The sequence below is a fragment of the Eufriesea mexicana genome, unplaced genomic scaffold (assembly GCF_001483705.2).
Source record: "Eufriesea mexicana isolate 0111107269 unplaced genomic scaffold, ASM148370v2 scaffold143, whole genome shotgun sequence".
Taxonomy (NCBI): domain Eukaryota; kingdom Metazoa; phylum Arthropoda; class Insecta; order Hymenoptera; family Apidae; genus Eufriesea; species Eufriesea mexicana.
The window spans coordinates 154,639-172,473 of NW_016908322.1; the positions used below are offsets into that span (position 1 = coordinate 154,639).

At 46.0% G+C, this 17,835-nt stretch overlaps 3 protein-coding genes across 3 annotated transcripts in view; 2 read left to right on the forward strand and 1 right to left on the reverse strand.

Annotated features, from left to right (window-relative positions):
* Nucleotides 1-200: 200 nt before the first annotated feature.
* Nucleotides 201-4,380, forward strand: LOC108555186 (uncharacterized). Its single transcript, XM_017910732.1, has 5 exons — nucleotides 201-595; nucleotides 1,270-1,592; nucleotides 2,299-2,862; nucleotides 2,996-3,329; nucleotides 3,427-4,380. The coding sequence occupies exons 2-5, from the start codon at nucleotides 1,386-1,388 to the stop codon at nucleotides 3,549-3,551; spliced, it is 1,230 nt and encodes a 409-aa protein (XP_017766221.1). The 5' UTR covers nucleotides 201-595; nucleotides 1,270-1,385; the 3' UTR covers nucleotides 3,552-4,380.
* A 691-nt stretch (nucleotides 4,381-5,071) lies between these two features.
* crok (crooked) lies at nucleotides 5,072-6,134 on the reverse strand. The gene is made up of 3 exons (XM_017910748.1): nucleotides 5,981-6,134; nucleotides 5,574-5,735; nucleotides 5,072-5,491 (listed from the first exon to the last, which is right to left on the reverse strand). The coding sequence occupies exons 1-3, from the start codon at nucleotides 6,048-6,050 to the stop codon at nucleotides 5,262-5,264; spliced, it is 462 nt and encodes a 153-aa protein (XP_017766237.1). The 5' UTR covers nucleotides 6,051-6,134; the 3' UTR covers nucleotides 5,072-5,261.
* Nucleotides 6,135-9,094: 2,960 nt separating this feature from the next.
* Nucleotides 9,095-17,835, forward strand: part of LOC108555209 (coagulation factor VII) — a 28,493-nt gene continuing 19,752 nt past the window's right edge. The window contains exons 1-2 of the mRNA XM_017910753.1: nucleotides 9,095-9,334; nucleotides 10,318-10,946. Of these exons, the coding sequence (XP_017766242.1) occupies nucleotides 10,707-10,946 (240 nt within the window). The 5' untranslated portion in view covers nucleotides 9,095-9,334; nucleotides 10,318-10,706. The remainder of the gene's footprint in view (nucleotides 9,335-10,317; nucleotides 10,947-17,835) is intronic.

The window sequence follows — 17,835 nt, forward strand, 5'->3', positions numbered from 1 at the left end:
CGCTCTTCCAATTTTTCCCTTCCTCGTTTCCACCTGAAATAAATTTTCAAAAATCCATCGTGACAATTGTGTCAACGAATGTAAATTACACGGTAATATCGGTGCCCCGGTCCAGCGCCCCCGTCGCCGTCGTCCCTGCCGCACAGTCGGTTTGCCCCCTTATAAAGGGAACCCACGCGAGAGCGCGGGCCGCATACCACGGCAGCGCGTCGTTCGAAGCTCGAGGTGACAATTGTACGCGTAATTACTTTAGATTTACAAACACGCGCGTGTTCGAAAATTCGCTTGAGCCGTGTGCTTGGTTGCGAGCCGCGACACTGCGCGATGCGTTGGAGACGCGAGATCGCGAGGCAGCCGCGTGGCGACGTCGTGCATGGCCAGTGAAGGAGGCGCAACCTTTATCCCGCTACGTGTTTACGTCCGTCGCTGTGGTCATGGAGACGGTGCTCTGACGTTGCGTCGTGGATACTTGCCGCAACAGACGCGCCCAGTGAACGTTCCTGAGACGTGATTCGACGAGGTCCGAAACCGGCCAGCCGACCGTTTCTTCGCCATCCACGCCACGCAGCCGGTCGAAATCACCGCGACGACTATGGTACGTGCGCTGTTTCCAAGCGGGTTTCCTCGCGACGGACAGGTGACAACGCCCGGTGACCGGGCCGATTTTCCCCCAGCCGGAGAAAGTTCGATCACTAGAAACACTTCCTCTAGCCGGATATAGCTCGATATTCCTGCTCCACATCCGCGGAGAATGGAGTCGTCGATCGGAACAGCTGATAATCACCTGTCTCCCAGGTCTCGAATTTTCGCCACGTTCCGGGGGTCGGTAAGAGAATAGCAAGTCGCGAGACGGTGTTTCGCGATCGAACAGTCTGTTTGAAGTTACCGTTAGTCATCGACGTTGATCGTAGCTCGACCGTTTCCGCCGTTCTTATCGCTCGTCTATGCCGCGAAGGAGCGTTGCACCGAGGCGCGGTAAACACCGGCGCGAGTTCGATTATTAACGCGGCTGTTGCGGCACACGCGTCGAGTGGAAAAGAAATCGCGACGGGTGTTTATCGATGAATTCAGTCGACAGATAAGACGAGGGGAAGACGTTTCGGGAGGTGTCTCGGTAGCGGGCAAGGTATCGCTCCGCGTCGTGGCCGAAAATATATTTTCAGTAGGCAAACTGCGTACCGAGGCATGCACGTATTAATAGTTTACCTAGGAACGGTATATCGCGATCTCGGCGAAACTTAGACGACGCGTTGCTTTCTCTGTTTACAGTGAACCAGGCCACTCAGCAGGCATCGTCGATGAATTATCGCTGCTGGAACGACCGCTCGGGATCGGTAAGCGGATAAGAAATTGGTGGAGAGTATTGGCGTAGAGGGCGAGACACAATGGCTCTGGCGAGGATCAAGAGTTTCATAGACACGGGCCTGAAGACCGTGTCCACGCCGTTGGATCGCACGGTGAATCTGGAGCCGGAAGTGGGCATTAGGATCGTTCATTCGATCAACGAGAAGGCGCTGCACGTGACGGTGCTCGGTGCTCGCCACTTGCCTCAGAATTTCGGCTTCACCCGCGTCAACAGCTACGTAGTCAAGGTATCAATCGGCTTGGTATCGAGCTGGCCATACTTGTAATCTTTCGCATCGTTATCTCGCGTTACGTAACCCGACGGAATCATAACGAGAAGCCTCTGTGCCCACTTTGGAGGCTCTATTGACTCACGAATCGCAGAAGACAATAGTCATGTGGGAGCCGTACGATGTTCCCTTATCTCCGCGCGACGCGCTTGAAATGTATTAATTGCGATGACCGAGAGGAAACGGGGATTGCGTGATCGGTGCACTCGCCGATCGATTTTGTTATTTCCTTCGAGCGCGAAGAGAAAGGTTCAGACATTGATCGTATTCGAAAGGAATAAAGGAATTTTGAAGCTGCCAGGCTGCATAATTATGCAAAGTTAGTGAGTAATAGCAGAACAGCGTAGAAAGAAGGATTCTACCTGAACTATCTCTGTCTCCCTCCTGTCGATATAACCGAGAAATAACCGAGGAATAACCGAGGAATAAGCGATGAATAATTCACGCGGATTACGCGCGAACATACTTGATTACTGTAACCAATTATCGCGTAAAAAATAACCGAGGAATAACCGAGGAATAAACGATGAATAATTCACGCGGATTACGCGCGAACATACTTGATTACTGTAACCAATTATCGCGTAACTAATACACGAACGGTACCGTCTACGTGCGAGATGAAAATTCGCACGGGAAAGAAAGTAAGCTGTTTCCATTTCAGGTGAAGCTGATACCGGGAAAGGAGAAGTTCGAGACGACGTCGAAGAAGGAATCGTGGCCGCAATGGAACGAGGAGTTCACGTTCCCCTTGCGCAAAGAGACGAAGCAGAAATTTGGCAAGACGAAGGTGGTCGAGGAGGAGATCAACGGGTCCAGATTCATCGTGGCGACTTTGTACGCTGTCCTCGAGGACAAGCCGCTGATAGCGACCGAGAAGAAGGAAGCCGAGAAGGACAAGACGTCATCGTCCACTAAAGAATCTCCGAAGAAGGGTAGCAAGAAGAAAGATGGCCAGGGTGGCTCGACGGAGAACCAAGAACCGACGAAGAATAAACTGCTCAGCCAGTTTTTCAGCAAGGGAACGGACAAAACCGCGGAAACCGCGGCCACGGAAAGGAAACTGTTCGATAAGAGACGAACCGTAGGCGCAACGACGATTTCCTTGGACCCGAAGAACTTCGCGTCGAAACCACCCAAGGCGAAACACGCGAGCGATGTGTCGACGGGAGACATGTGGAGACCTTTGCGACCGATCGCCAGTGGTATTTCCGGGGCTGAAGAAAGGGTAAGCAAATTTTAATGGGGAATAACATCGCCGTATTCTTTGTTTCCTTCCCCTCTTTTAATACCAAATGAACGCAAATATCGTAATAAGACAACGGTTAATCGTCGGAACTTTCCATTCGCCATTGTTGCAGAAGGAAAACAAGAAAGGCCAGGTGGAGGTGTCACTGTGCCAGGAAAAAGACAAGAAAGAGGAGGGTAGCGAAAGACTGGTATTGTCTCTGCATCGTCTGAGGTGCGCGTTACAGACGATGCACGAGCACGAGACTTTGAAAGGGCAGATGTACATCAAGATGTCCGTGGTAGACAACGGAAGGGTGACTCACTTTTGGAAAAGCGATCGTTTCGCGCCGTGTGTGTCGATGAAATTCGCGCCGGATATGGCGAGAGTGGTCGCGGATAATCCGTATCAGGGTGCGCTGAAGGATGTCAGCTTCGTCGTTAAATTTGTCTCTAAAAATAAAATGGGTAAGCCTCGTCGATGATTTCATTCCAGTAAGATTTCGTGTAGACAGTTCGTATCGCGTATTACGAGCGATTCCTTAAATGTCTGGCGTCATTCCAGGGAAGAAGACGACCGTTGGCCATTTTGTGATCGGTCCAGACGTAGGAGGGACCTATGGCGAGCAGTGGAAACAGGCTCTCGCGAAGTCGGGGCAAGAGATAACGAAATGGCAGGCATTCGAGTAAAATCGGGATAAGCGAATGGGTGAATAAAAGCTATCGAGTATTCTCGGCTCGACTTTTACTCGAGTTTCCATCGAGCGCAAACCTACTTTCGATCCATGCGAATATTATAAATATTTGAGCGCCTGGTCGATAACGACGTTCCAAAGAATAGTTAGGTGAACATCTGTGGATACAGGAAATTTACCTTAGTTCTTCGCTACTTCTACCCCCGTTATCTTCTTTTATTATTATAATTAGTTCTTCTTTCTCAACGATGACGTGCACAAAAGTATTTCACGCGTCTGTTTTGTATATATCGATTGTTCATAACCGTCCTCGATTTCTAAGGCGAAGAAATTAGCAAACTCTCCGTTGAGAATCGGAATGACAGAACCGTCCAATAAATATTCTGCCATTACAGGATTCGAGTAGAATCGCAATGGGAAAATGAAGTCCCAGATCTATCGATTCGATTACTATCTCGAAATGAAGAGACTAAATTTTGTGCCAGGAAAGACCGCGATCGAGTAATTTCAATTCCCAGCTTTCCGAGTTACGATGTACAATGTAGACATAACCACCCGTTTTTATTGTAATTAGACCTAGGGTATTGATTGTTGTAAAGAAATCTTCTTCACGTATGTAGGGTAATATATTTCATGTTACGACGTTTAACGATGTTTTAATTTCAGTGAGAGTAATAGCGATACGCCTGTTGCTCATCGTTTTGACCGTAGTTTTGTTTCAAACTATGTATTTATGTATTACAACGTAAATAATTCGAAGTGCATCGAAATATAGTTTGTATAGGACTATTTATAACGCTGTAATTAAATGTATATGTATTTTGTTACGGAAATTAATTATCTCTCGAGGAATAGTCTTAAGGTCTAAACAGTCACACCAAAAAACTTGTATGTACCATGTTATTAACGCACGTATCTGTATGACAGAGATATATTTTATATGTAATACACTTGTTGTTATATATAAAGGATGATTTTTATTTTTTTACACGCAATGTTTTCCATATATATATTTATTCGTTCATTTTATCATACACATGTACAAAATATATAAGAGAATGATGCATTATGCAGGCAATCATACTTCTATTTCTGTGGCAATTAACCACGCTTTCAGAAGACACATACAAAAATACAAAAAGCACAATCATTTCATCCTAATGCTAAATTTATGATGTTATAATGGACGGAATTTACAGTCTTATTAGTATTGTGCTAAATGGTATAAATTGAATATACTCGGTTGATGTAATGTCCATCTTTTGTACTAAGCGAGTCTACATTAAGAAGTAAGTATGATACAAGCATATACTTTTATAATAAAAATTATATTATTTCGATAAAAATATACTTCTATAAAAAAGTTGGAATACTCTAAGGAAAGATAAAAATGTAGTCTAAAATTACTAAAATCTGCCTTATAAATATTTTGTTCAACGTCATCTCTCTAATAAGGCACCAAGATGTACGCTAAAATATTAATAAAAAGTTGATCAATGGTATAATTGGCTTTTGAGTAATACTTCCTAATGGCAGTCTAATTTCTGGACGAAATACTCTATTTCCCTGAAATTCAGATCATACGTATCATGATTGTCGAGAAGAAAGTTATTAGTAAGTACGAGTGAATCTTTATGTTGTAAAAAAGACATGTTCGAGTGTATACTGCCTAGTCAGATCTATCGATAATCTTTGGTTAAAATTGTTAAGTATAGACAAGTACGTATCTCAATGAAATTGCTAAAGCTATAATAGAAGCCAATATGCTTCCATGATTGTACGAAGCTGTATTACAGCCATCTTTGCTATTGCAAGTACAATATTCCATAAATATATTGTATGTTCCTGTTCTCATAAGACAAAAGCGTTCATCACCATCGATTCCTGGTTCTCCCATATAAGCACAACTACGAAAATATCTCCATACACCGCTGACTAACAATAAAAATAAAATTCCACTTGTAACAATGGCTGCAAAAAGCTACCTTATTATGTAAAATTTTAATTATCAACACACCTTTTTGACGAATTTTACGACACATGGTAGGTCTAACACCTGGCAAATGTTCTAAGTCAGGTTCTTGTTTGCAATCAGTTATAGGTACTGTGGTGTTATCGAATGGATCTGCGCATTTTGGATCCGAATCTGATCTGCATACCCAACATTTGATAGATAATCCTATAAACACAAATAACGCCTTCTGTTTACTAACTCAGATTATCGATATTTATTTTATGCGGTAAGATACTATTTCCTCGTACATATGTACGTAAAATATGAAAGCATCAAATATATTAAAAAACTACGATTTTAATAGTACGAAAAAATTGAGCAAAGTCGCTGTTCCGGAATTTTAAATTACGTCCAGATTTGTAGGTTAAGATCATAAGTCTAAGCGATCGATTTCGAAGAGCGATATTTACCTTGCTGAATAGAACAGAACAAGATGAGTAATATTGTCAGTAAAGTAGGGAAGCGAGATTCGTTGGCCATTCTTTTAGAAATTGCAGATCACTGTATGAGAACTTTAAAACTCGCGTTAAGTTGAAACGATTAATTACTCCAACTGCCCACGCCTACGACTGACCACGCCACTAAACCGACAGCTATCGCATCAGGGCTGACACAAGAAATAGTTTACAACTTCGAATAAAAATTTTCATGTATTCCGTTATTGATAAGAAATCGATAATTTTCAAATTTATTTCAAACCAACTGAATATACTTTTAAATTAAGAAATACATAAAAAAAACTTTATATAATTTTAAATATAACTAAGTATAGACTAACATTTTGATTAGAAAAGATTCTTTACGAGCACAATGATTGGTTCATTAAAATATCTTCGAGAAATATATAAAACGAACAATCGAACTATATACTACGCTTCGTACGCTACTGACCCCTTCGTGCAAATTCGTCTCTTTTCGGATCACGTGACTACAACCCGACTCAAGACCGCGCCCGATATATGAGACATACGATCAAACAGTTTTAATTTAATAGCTGTAAGCACGGTCACGAAAGAATGCACTGTGAAACGAACATGCAAGCTAATTGAAATAAACGTGATGCCCAATTTACGCAATCGATGACACGAACCTTTGACATTTAACGTTGATTATTCTTATCCAAAATAGAGATACCATTATTAAAACATAAACATCGATCTATAATATAAATCGTCAACTTTTAATTCTTTTGATTAAAAATTTTCGAATTTCAAAATTAAAAAATTGCTGGATTAAAAAAATAATCACCCTTCTAATATTTTAGTTTTTAATTTTTGCTCAACCAACGACTCTAACACGAAATTTCCGTATACATTTCGGATTTCCAGGTTGTCCACAAAATGGAACCCCGCGGTTCCGATGGCCCGCAAGAGGATCGACTTTTGCGGGTGGTCCGCGAACGAAACGAGGTACAACACGGTCCCGAGGACGCATTTGAATGCTATAAATAAATATAAATAAATTGATTTGCCGGCATTAGCATAAGTAGCCGAGAGAGGCTGGACTCTGCTGTCTGCGGCTCGTGTCTGCTCGTTGTCTACTCTTTTCCTCTCTGTCGCACTCGCGATCGTGGACGTTGATTTATATACCGATGTCCCTTAGGTTCCTGCGGCATTCGCCGTCTCTTTAACTTTAAAAGGACACAGGTCTACGATCGGGACGCGCGCCCATCTCGTCCCGCGGCTTCTCGCGTGGGAATTAATTCCGAAACCACGGGTCTCCTCCATCGTGGACGGTGCTGTTTCAATTAAACGATAAGAACGGGCAGTAAAATGTTCGACCTAACACACGTGGTATAATTTCGTGTCCATCAATCCTTATGGGTCGATGTTTCATCACGAGTGTCGATGTTTCGAAAAAATAAAAGGCGAGGAAGCCGAGGAATGCTCGTGGTTCGTGTTCGGTATCAAGGCCGCTGCCGAGAGGGAAAATGGTCCTTATTTCTGCTATAAAATCAGCCGGCTTACGAGCCGCGGCTCGAGGTCGGCTTTTTTTTCCCAAAAATCGGGTAATTTCGTGTAATCATCGCGGAGCTTTGGGCGTGGCCAACCGCAAAGATACTCCGCTAGGGAACGGCGTGTGTCATTAACCGAATCTTCCAAACGACCCTGGCCTATCTTCTCGTTTCTCGTCCCGCTGCCGGAAGAATGGTTCATCGAATTACGTGGTGGCGTTAAGAGTCATTCCGTTGATCGATATTTGCAAAATTGATATTTCCGAACGATCTGACACCCTTTGCCTCGCTCCTTCGCAACGAAGGACGAACGCTCGCACGATCGGGAAATATCAATCGATCCCTGTCGATTGGTCTTTGTTCAACGAAAAACACGCGATGTCCTTTCATCGATCAAACCAATACGCATTTATATACGCATTTTCGAAACAGTTTTCCAAAGCTCAGGATCGTCACTGAATCATCCTAGTTATTTCTAGTTCCAACCTCACTGTGCTACTAAATTTGTCGCGAATGTTTTATTGTTTCATAAGAGACGCGTGACGATTGACCCATATCGTTCGACCAACACCTGAGAGTCAATTGCATACAAGAACGACTTTAAGACACGTCCCACAGTCGTGGCCTTACGCGAGAAAATTGCTCTCTCTCTCTCTCCTCTCTCGAGCACTTCTAAAACGCCAACCTGGATCACAGACGATTGTTCGCCGTTGCGAAGGAAAAACCCTTGCGCTCTCATCAACCACGCAGATGACGCGAGTAGTCACGTAGAACGAGCCGTTGTCCTTATCGGAATCAAAGGTAACCCCGTCCACTGCCCATCTTCGGCCACGTATGTGTCCCCATCACCGATCCTCGATCGTGTCTTCTTCCTCGGCGAAGAATCCACCGAGAATACCCCCTATCGCAGAGCACCCCACCACTGCAGCTCCCGCAGAATCACCCTCCACTTCCGCTTCGCTTGGTAGCCACTCCTCTCAGCCTCTGTTGATACTTCCTCGCGCGTGTATCTCGTCAGTCGGCTTGGAGCCACGTGCGTGTGCTCGAGAAGCTCCAGCACGCCAGTCGTCTGGCCTGTTTGCAATCGACTTCGTACTTCCTGCTCGTTAATTACACCCGACAAGACGTTCCATCGCAGGAACAAAGAAATTCAATTAGAAGAAGCTTTCTCGAATGCGCGATAAAAGTGGCTCTCGCGAAAGGGAACGACCGCGGAGTAGGAAGAGTGAAACGATCCTTTCGAACGGTCGTGCAAGATCCCTAGCCTCCTCCCTCGCGACGGGTCCGAAGAAGTTACGGTGTGCAATTGAAAAGCGTGAAGTGTCCGCGGCAATACTCACCGAACCGTCTGCGCGGCTGGCACGGGAAGCAGGAAAGAACCGAGTCGTCTGGACGGTGCGTCTAAAACGACCAGGAAACCCAAACTCGAAGACAGATGGTGGAGGCAGGGAGGACTAAAAATATCGGCCGTTGGCACGCCGCTGCCTCGCTGTACTTCAACTTGAACAATTTTACCGGCTGGAGAACGGCCCGTTCCATGGTGCGTCGCCTCTAATCCCGCTGAGAGTTCCCAGACGCTGGTTAGTCGAAGGGAGGATCGTCGGCGCGATCCGTTCCCTCGGGGAAATTTATCCGGTGTCTCTCCTTATCGTTTAATAATCCTACCTCTTAGCCGAGTCTCCAGCGGGTTCCACGATAATGAACGACGCCGACGCGATGTCGATAAACCCTATCCACTGCCAAGTGAATCATCGAATCGTTCGAACTTCGTGGATGCTCGTGGCGAACATGGACGGACGCGACAGATAAGGTAAGTCTGCCCGGAAAGTTCGGAAATCTCGCGATGAGCGGAATTTTGTAACGGTTGCGTGTGCAAACGCGTCGAGTAAAAGAATTCATCTGGCGACCGAATGTTCGGCGTTCTCGTGACCAGAGAGCACCTCGATTCTCCGATTCTCGATGAAACAGGAGAGACACGCTAGCCGTGAATCGTATCCACTTTCGCGTTACATAAAGAATCGTAACGCGTACACCGCCACTTTGCGTGGAGGCTCGGTAATATCCTGGTGTCTTTTTGCCGGGGAACGTGCCTCGCCACCTGTGTCCCACACGTCGTTCTTTCTTTCTCGCGAGATCCTCCTACTGTAATCCTACACACTCCGCTACTTCCGTCAGAGATCGTCGTTTCGATGACTCGTCGATTCTTCCTATCGTTAAAGTTCACGAACGCCGTGCCCCGCAGATCCATTCGGCATTCGCGTCCATCGGGGACGTAATTTCGAGCGGATCGTGACTTTCGCGAATGCTCCCCGTTCGGTATTCGATCCATCGAACGTTCGCGGAAGCTGACCGAGCGAGGGTCTACATAGAGAGCCGATGTTTTACCGGTTAATTGTTACCGGTAATTTACGAGCCTGTCCTTGGTTGGCACAATTAGAAGAGGACTAGAAACCGATTGCTCGTAAGACACGACTGAACATCGGCAATTACCCAACGAGGCAGAAGAAGAACGCGACTTCCTCCACTTTAATTAGACCTCTTAAACCCGACGGTATCTCGAGAGCACATGTACTCGAACGGCCTCTGACTGTGGAAAAAATATCGAATTCCATGGCGAAATCCATAGCAATCCGGTAAGAACGGTCGGTGGCACGAGGTAACCAGGCTGTGGAGGCTTCCATCATCGGCTCGTTGCAGCGTATTACGCGAAATTAACAAGCGAAAGCGAGCTGCCAGTCAGAGCGAATCCGGAAAAACGCTAATAACACGCTCCTCTCTGATCGATGGTTTCAGAAGCGCAGGAACGAGAGCAGAAGACTTGGAAGGAGCGTCGAGTGGCCGCTTTGAAGCCGCCCCGTACCACGGGGCCATCCAGAGGCAGCGTCGCCGAGGGAAGAGACTTTAGCCCCTCCTCGAGGCCGAGTTCTTCCACTCATGGTGTTTTACGGCGAGCTCGTTTGAAATTCTTCGCGTGGAGTCGCGGCCGTATTTATAGAGCCGCGCGGGACTCGCGAGTTCACGCACGTAGAATCACCACGCGCGCGCGCGCGCCTCCTCTCCAGCGGGAGGAGAAAGGGGAGGCGGTGGTGGAGGCCAGAAGGGAAAAGCAGACGGACAGAGAGAAAGGTAGACAGTGCGAACGGAGAGGAAACGAGAGAACGAGAGCCGGGTCGCGTCGACGGATGGACGAGCACGCGGCGCGTCGCGATCATGAAGCGATGCATCCGCGACAGGAGCACCGGCCCGCTTCGTCGTCGAGCACGTCCTCGACGTCGTCCAACTGTCTGCGCTCGCTGCCCCCACTGGGACGCCTCGATTCAGCGGGCATGATCGCCCGGCTGCTGGGGGCGAACGCGGCCCTCCTGTTCCTCCTGCTATTTCTCGCCACGATACGCACCGCTGTCTGCCTCGACCACGTCTCGGTGAGTATTTAGCAACTTTGTCGCCGTTTCGCGCCAGACACGCCACGTCACTCACTATAGGAAGGGGAGCTCGTCTTTCGTCACTCGCCGTGCAACGCTCTGACTCCACCATTCGATCCTAGCGAGGGTTGCGTCGGGGGGCTTCGAATCGGTAAAACACTGTTTTATACTCGATAAAACAGGTCCAAATTTTCTACTGAATTTTTCGCTTTTTTCCATTTCGAGTTCCGAGAGAAACGAGGGAAGATCGGGTCCTCGAGTTCAACGGGGTACCGAAGGGGTACCGGTATTTACTCCGGTTTTCGGTAATACATCTGGCTGTAACCTTATCTATATCTTTCACCGGATATAGATTCCACGCGAAATGTATCGAATAGCACTTTGGAAATTCTAATTACCGGAATGCGGCGCGTCGGTTATCTTCGCGCGAAAGAATTTCCTTATCGCAAATGGTATAGCTGGTACCACGATAGAGAAGATAAATTTGCTCGCTTTACGGCGCTGCGCTAACAACTTACGTTACGCACTAATTTTGGCGTACACGGTAGCCCCGTGTAAATAATCTGCGTAACACGTCGAAGAGAGGTAGCGAAATAGATCGTGTTGGCGAGTGTCGCGTGGACCCCCGGGCTCACCTGTCGCGGTACCCCGGTGGACTGCGGAACCGGGTCGGTTAAATCAGGCGGTACACTTGACCCGAAAAACGATACGAAAAATGAGCCGGGAATTTGCAATTGAGCAAGAACAATCGGCACTTACGTATCCGCAGTATCCAGGCCAGGATACTTTCTAAATAGTCGCGTGTGTTCGAGCCGTTGAACGGGCTCGTGACGTGTGCAGAACACGATACCGCGATTGCCCGGGAAAAAACCACGGTGGCGAGCAAAGCTTCCGATTAGCAGCGCGTTTGCTCGGCCCTCGTTCCATTAGTTTCACTTTCATCGTGGAAATCCGATCCGAAAGATCGTTTCCATGCGGTGCACGCGCAATTGAGCAACCGAGCAGCGGAAAATATTCATAAAATTCCGAGTTAAGAAGAGGGAAACCGGAGCGGTGGGGGAAATCGCGAGAAATTGCTGCAAAAAACCGGCAAATCTCGGCAACGAGATAATTACAGTGACACGCATATTAATCTGCTTAATTAAGGCCGAGATAACCGCGGTATCTGCGAGAAGCACGCTTTTTAAACGAAAGTCGACAGTGATCCAAGGCATCGTTAAGCGAAAGCGATTCCGGTGCGATCGACGACTCTTCTCGTTGACATTCACCTTAGCGATCGCGATCGAGACGATCGATCGACCTGGACTGATCGCCAAGTAGTAAGAATCCCGTAATCTTCCCGATTATCTCGTGCGTATTCCTGCAAACGACGCGATTCCATGTTGAGTTACGTGGGATTCTGCGAATGCATAAATTAATTGGTCGTATAAAGAAGGACTGGAAGATCGTACTCGTGCAACGTATCGCGCACTGCTCGCTCTTTTTGCGCGCGTGACGAGTAATTCGATTCAACGCGCAGTCAGAGTCGCGTCCGCCTCGCGGTGATGTCTAATTGACATTGACACGGTGATTGTAATTACAAATGCGGAGGATGATTTTACGGAACGCATTGTGCATGCATTTTTTCGACTTCGTTGAAAAGCTTGATCACCTATCCCGAGTCCGTTCGATGTCAACGGGACGATCGAAAACCAGAAAGTCACTCGGGGTTCCGTTCGCGCGAAAATAATTATTTCGAACTTGGTTTAATTCGCGATTGCTACTCGAATCGATGTAACGTAAACGAGTGATACTATTAGTTACGAAAATGATGGGAATGACAGTTTACAGATGTATGACAATGATTTTCCAATTATTGCAATGCACTGCAAGGCGATGCCATAGTGTTTGGAGACCTATCCAAAGCCGATGACATTGGTATTGACAGACATTTGGGGACCAGAGGTCGCTTGATCGATGTTCGAAATCACTCGACTGTCATTGGAAGTAATCTCGAATTACTGACTATCAACGAGATTTCCAAACTGTCAAGTCCGTGTCGTCCAATGTCAGGCTCACTCCAAGGTCACGGCGAGGTCGTTGACACTCGAGACGATTCTTCAATCAGCAATAGAACCATCAGAGTGTTTCTTTCCTCTTTTCGAGAGAAAAGTTTGGAAAACCCAGGGATTGAATTTCACCGAACCAGTCTGGTTCTAAATCGAATCAACGCGACTCAACCTCGAATTAACCGTTATCGCCAGAAAAGGTCGGACAACTGGAATAAATATATCCCGAACTTCTGGCCGGGCCATCAATCGTGAAATGTTTTACCCTACTATTTCAAGACCAAAGTCGATGCCACGTTCTCGGTGTACAACGCGCCGCAAATAGAATTCCTGGACGGGGACGTGAACAGAAGGGACCGCGTTTAGAAGTCGGTTTTCACGAAAGAAACGAATCTGTTACCTACATTAGAGAGGAGCATCGTTTCACCGCAAACACGGGACAAACTGTGCGGATTCATCGGCATGGAGCTCGATAGAGTTGGTTTAGTAGGCAGTTCCAGACTCGCGTGTGCCCCGAGGGCACGACGAAGCATCGTGTCAGCCTAAACCCGGTAATAGCGACGCAATTGTCACGTAATCTTGTAGAGAATATATGTAAAAAGAATGTCGATCAGATTGGAGATCGGACTCTTTATTCCTTAAATGATTTACAATGTTAGCGATATATAATTATAGCGCGTTCAGGGTTGAATTAAGACTGTCTTCGGTGTGGCCTGGCGTTGCTTTTATAGGTGGTCCTTTCCTTTATAGTTTGTAGATCGGTGCCGTGTGTACTGTGGGCCGGATATAATCAAAACTGTCTGAAGATAGGTGTCATGTGCAATACTTCCCGGATATGATTAGGGTTTGTTTAATTTCAAGAGTTCGTCGAAATATGATGTACAGCTTGGTGTGGCTTTCAAATGTCACACAATCGTCCAGGTCCGAGGCGGATGAAACGATGCTTGGGCTAAGATACCCTGCTAATCACTATAATTCCATTCCGCCTTCGAATTCTGGTGATCCCGCGTTTCAAGGCCTGCCGTTTCCGGGCCCCCGTGCCCTGCGAAGTAACCGATCCAATGGAGAAATATTCAATCGAGTTATCCTATTCGGAGATATCCTACTTTGTGGTCCGCAGGATTTACGAAGCTATTACGAAGCGAAAGGGGTTATTTTCGAGATTAAGCGCGCCTTAGAGACTTTTACGGTTTCACCGTTAATTCGGATAATTTCCTGCCTCGGTGTTGGCTATTTCTAAAGCAGCCGAAAGGTCCTCGGAAATCGGGTACCCCTGAAATCCACGGGACAAGAATGCCCCCGGTGTGGGATATTAAAATCTAATTTAGATGAGAATTCACAGCCGCTGTTCTCAGGTTACCACCCACAGACCCAGCGACATCAAAGACCAGCCTTCGTGCTCCAGCGAGACACTTACAACCCGACTTTTTCCTGCCTCGCCACCGATGATCTCGATAACGTCTCCACGCCAAGTACACCGTTGCCCGGTTTATATTTAGTGCATCCTTTCTCCCTCTCGTTCTCGATCAACGATGTTTCCGCGCACGAAACACCATCTCGTCCCCGTACGAATCGTAAATCCGTGCAATTGCTCCTCGGGCTTGTCAAACGCGCCAGATTCACAGCCGGACGATCCTGCCGAGTGGTAACATCGATACCTACAACTCGCTTGTCGGTAATCTTGTACGAACAGCATCGCGGTTAGGCGGAGGAACGAGGGACGCGTATCAGATAAAGGATAAGCATTTGTTTGAGTTTCTCCTTGGCCTCTTATCTGGACTAACAGGCCCAATTTATGGGTTGATCCTTGGACGAACCGCAGATAGCTAACAGATGTTGGACCATTGCTTTTCCCTCGACCCCTGCCCCCCGCGCTCGTCGTTATCGCCGAGGGAAAGGCCTGGTCTTCCGCCATGACAGTTTCCGCGAAAATTAAAACGACTCTGAGTTTGTTAACACATCTTGCGCGGGAAGCGAATGAAGTTTTGCACGGATTATCGCATCTTTACTTACTTTACAGACTGTTCTTTATTTCCCTCGGATCATCGGACACGAGGCATTCTTTAACCATTGATTTTAGAAAGCAGGCAACAGAACTTAGGATTTAGCTGACAATAGGCTTGCAAAAGAAAGGACCACGCCATGTGCGATGTCACGACGAATCGTAAGAAATCGGCCGCTACGCGGTGAGAGTTTAGCGGCAAAGCACCCGCGCAAAAGATGTGTTAAATTTCGAGATCGTGCTCGATACGAATACGCGAATTAACGATCGTGCAGGTAACACGGTTATTATACTAACGGTACATCGAACCGGAAGCGAGTCGGGAACGACGACGGGTCCGCGTCGCGACGTCTTCCTCTCGATCTTGCAGAGAAACGATCGACTTCCCGTTTCCTATGATCGTTAACGCGTTTCTCTCGCGACCAGTTACGCATTCCGCGATTAATAATCGCCTCTCGGCGAGGATGCAGGCGACGATAGAAAGACGTGTCAATCACCCGTGACTCTCCGTGCAAAAATGGCGGCTGACCTCGGGGACGCCGGACACCCCGTGGTGAAACTTCCTGTCGCGAGATCCGTTCTCCTCCACTCTCTCTTTCTTTCCTTGTTATTCTATTAGCGTGTCGAGATCGCCGGAATAATTTACCGCTATTCAAGCAAGAACACGGGGGTCACGCGGGGACAATGTAGCCATGCGAATAGGTCGCAGGGTACACGCTGAACATCCGTCGCCTTTCGAACATTAATAATCGTCCGCGATCCTCCTTCTGCCGTGTACTCCTAACGCATTGTTAACGACGGCAGCTCCCTTTGTGGTCGTAGCCTCGCGAGATCTCCGCGGGGTTATTGCGACCGCGTCCTTAACAGCTGGCTGTACTAATGGTCGCGGCGAACGTGTAATTCGCCCGATAACAAATTATCAGGAAATTCTGCAGGATGTCCCCGGAGATGTAATAACACCCGGCGAGCCACGGGCCCTCGTAAAATATGTAATTGAGTATAAACGGTTAAGCAAACGATAAATCCTCGCAAACCAGACCGCCTAGCGTTTCCTCTTCCGAGAAGATCGATTCGAAACTGGACGCATGATCGTCGATCGTCGACGAGTCATCGCGATGTACAGATAATATCTTTGGGAGCTCGTTTAATCGGATACGGGCGTGAATGCAACGAATTAATTATTTATTCCGCATGCTGCCACTGGTCAGGAGTATTTATCACTGACAGCAGGAACGGAAAAATAATAGCGATAATAAGAGCAATAATAACAGCAACGGTAATAAAATTACGATAATAAAAGTTCAAACTCAAGAGTCGTTGCGACATTTTGCGACTGCTAAGTGTTCAGAAGAGTTGCAAAGAAGAGATTAAGAGTGTAGCAATAAAGATTAGCATCGACAAGTGCGCGATTTAATTACGATAAAATCGTACGAAATTTATGTCTCTTCGTTGTAATTTATTGCAGGATACATACTCTCGCGTACAATTTTCAATGTTGAAATGTAGAAATTTTTGAACCCATAGAACGATCTTACGCTTGAAATACATTGATAGCTACTTAGCTACTTGATAGCTACTTGAAATACATTGATACCACTAATAGGTTACTGCCAATAAGTTTTGTAGAAAATCGAGTATACGTTTTAAATACCATTATCGCAACTATTGGCATATTGATTTTATAATTGCCTTTTAAATTCGTTTATTACTCAAAGAAGGAATAATATATCTATCTTTGAGAATTATAAAGAAGAATAGAAATTTTTGAATCCATAGAGCGATGTTAGATTTTCGATATATCGATAACTACACTAGTAGGTTGCTACCAATAAGTTCGGTTAAAAATCAATACACATTTTAAATACCATTATCACAACTATTATTTGGCATAATGATTTTATAATTGCCTTTTAAATTCTTTTACTATCCAAAGAAAGAATAATATATCTATCTTTGAGCATTATAAGAAAGAATAGAAATTTTTGAATCCATAGAACGATGTTAGATTTCAGATATATCGATAGCTACACTAGTAGTTCGCTGCCAATAAGTTCGGTTAAAAATCAGTATACATTTTAAGTCCCATTATCAAAACTATTATATGGGATAATGATTTTATAATTGTCTTTTAAATTCTTTTATTACTCAAAAAAGGAATAATATATCTATCTTTGAACATTTTTCTAGAACTATTGACCGATTCGTAAAAGAGTGTCAAGGGGTCCCTCAATTCTTATCTAACATTTATATAAATATTCGTCTCGGAATTTAGTCTTACAAACTATTTATTCACACCTTATGTCCTAGATTGATTTTTAATCAATATAACTAAATTTATCTTTTCAACGCAACCATATCGCTGTCTACCATGCTTCAACAAATTTATTGACAGTCGCACCTCTGTTTACTCCAAACCTCGATCGCGGAGATTTCGATATTGCACAGAAAAATGCGAGAAGTAAATAAAACACTTGGATCGTTTCCCTTCGCAATTATGCTAATACACATATCCGTGGTTCGCTTCTTACGTCCATTATCGCTTCCGCGTTAGGAACCACGAAGCGATCGCGCGATTTCCAACGACTCCATAGCTGAACCAGGCAGAAGAGGATCCCGAGGCACCCCGTGGAGACAGTTCCCGCGGGATCGGCGGAGGCCAGCACGATTAGCTTCTTACTGCGTATCGTGACGACTATCGCGTGGAATTTCAGTCCGTCCCGGGACAGGAAGTATGTTAACCTCGCGTCGGGTAAAAAGTTGTCTCCACGGGGCGGGAGGAAAGAACGAAAGAGGGTAGACGAGCGAAGGCAAGCAGAGACTGGGGAGATAAACTCTTTCC

What these genes read in the sequence shown, in the direction of transcription:
- crok (XM_017910748.1), bottom strand. Translation starts at nt 6,050, where the DNA reads ATGGCCAACGAATCTCGCTTCCCTACTTTACTGACAATATTACTCATC. An exon ending in GTTCTGTTCTATTCAGCAAG is followed by an intron (nt 5,736 to 5,980) that starts GTAAATATCGCT and finishes TTGTGTTTATAG; the next exon opens with GATTATCTATCAAATGTTGG. An exon ending in TCGTAAAATTCGTCAAAAAG is followed by an intron (nt 5,492 to 5,573) that starts GTGTGTTGATAA and finishes TTTTATTGTTAG; the next exon opens with TCAGCGGTGTATGGAGATAT.
- LOC108555186 (XM_017910732.1), top strand. Translation starts at nt 1,386, where the DNA reads ATGGCTCTGGCGAGGATCAAGAGTTTCATAGACACGGGCCTGAAGACC. An exon ending in TTTCCGGGGCTGAAGAAAGG is followed by an intron (nt 2,863 to 2,995) that starts GTAAGCAAATTT and finishes CCATTGTTGCAG; the next exon opens with AAGGAAAACAAGAAAGGCCA. An exon ending in TGTCTCTAAAAATAAAATGG is followed by an intron (nt 3,330 to 3,426) that starts GTAAGCCTCGTC and finishes GCGTCATTCCAG; the next exon opens with GGAAGAAGACGACCGTTGGC.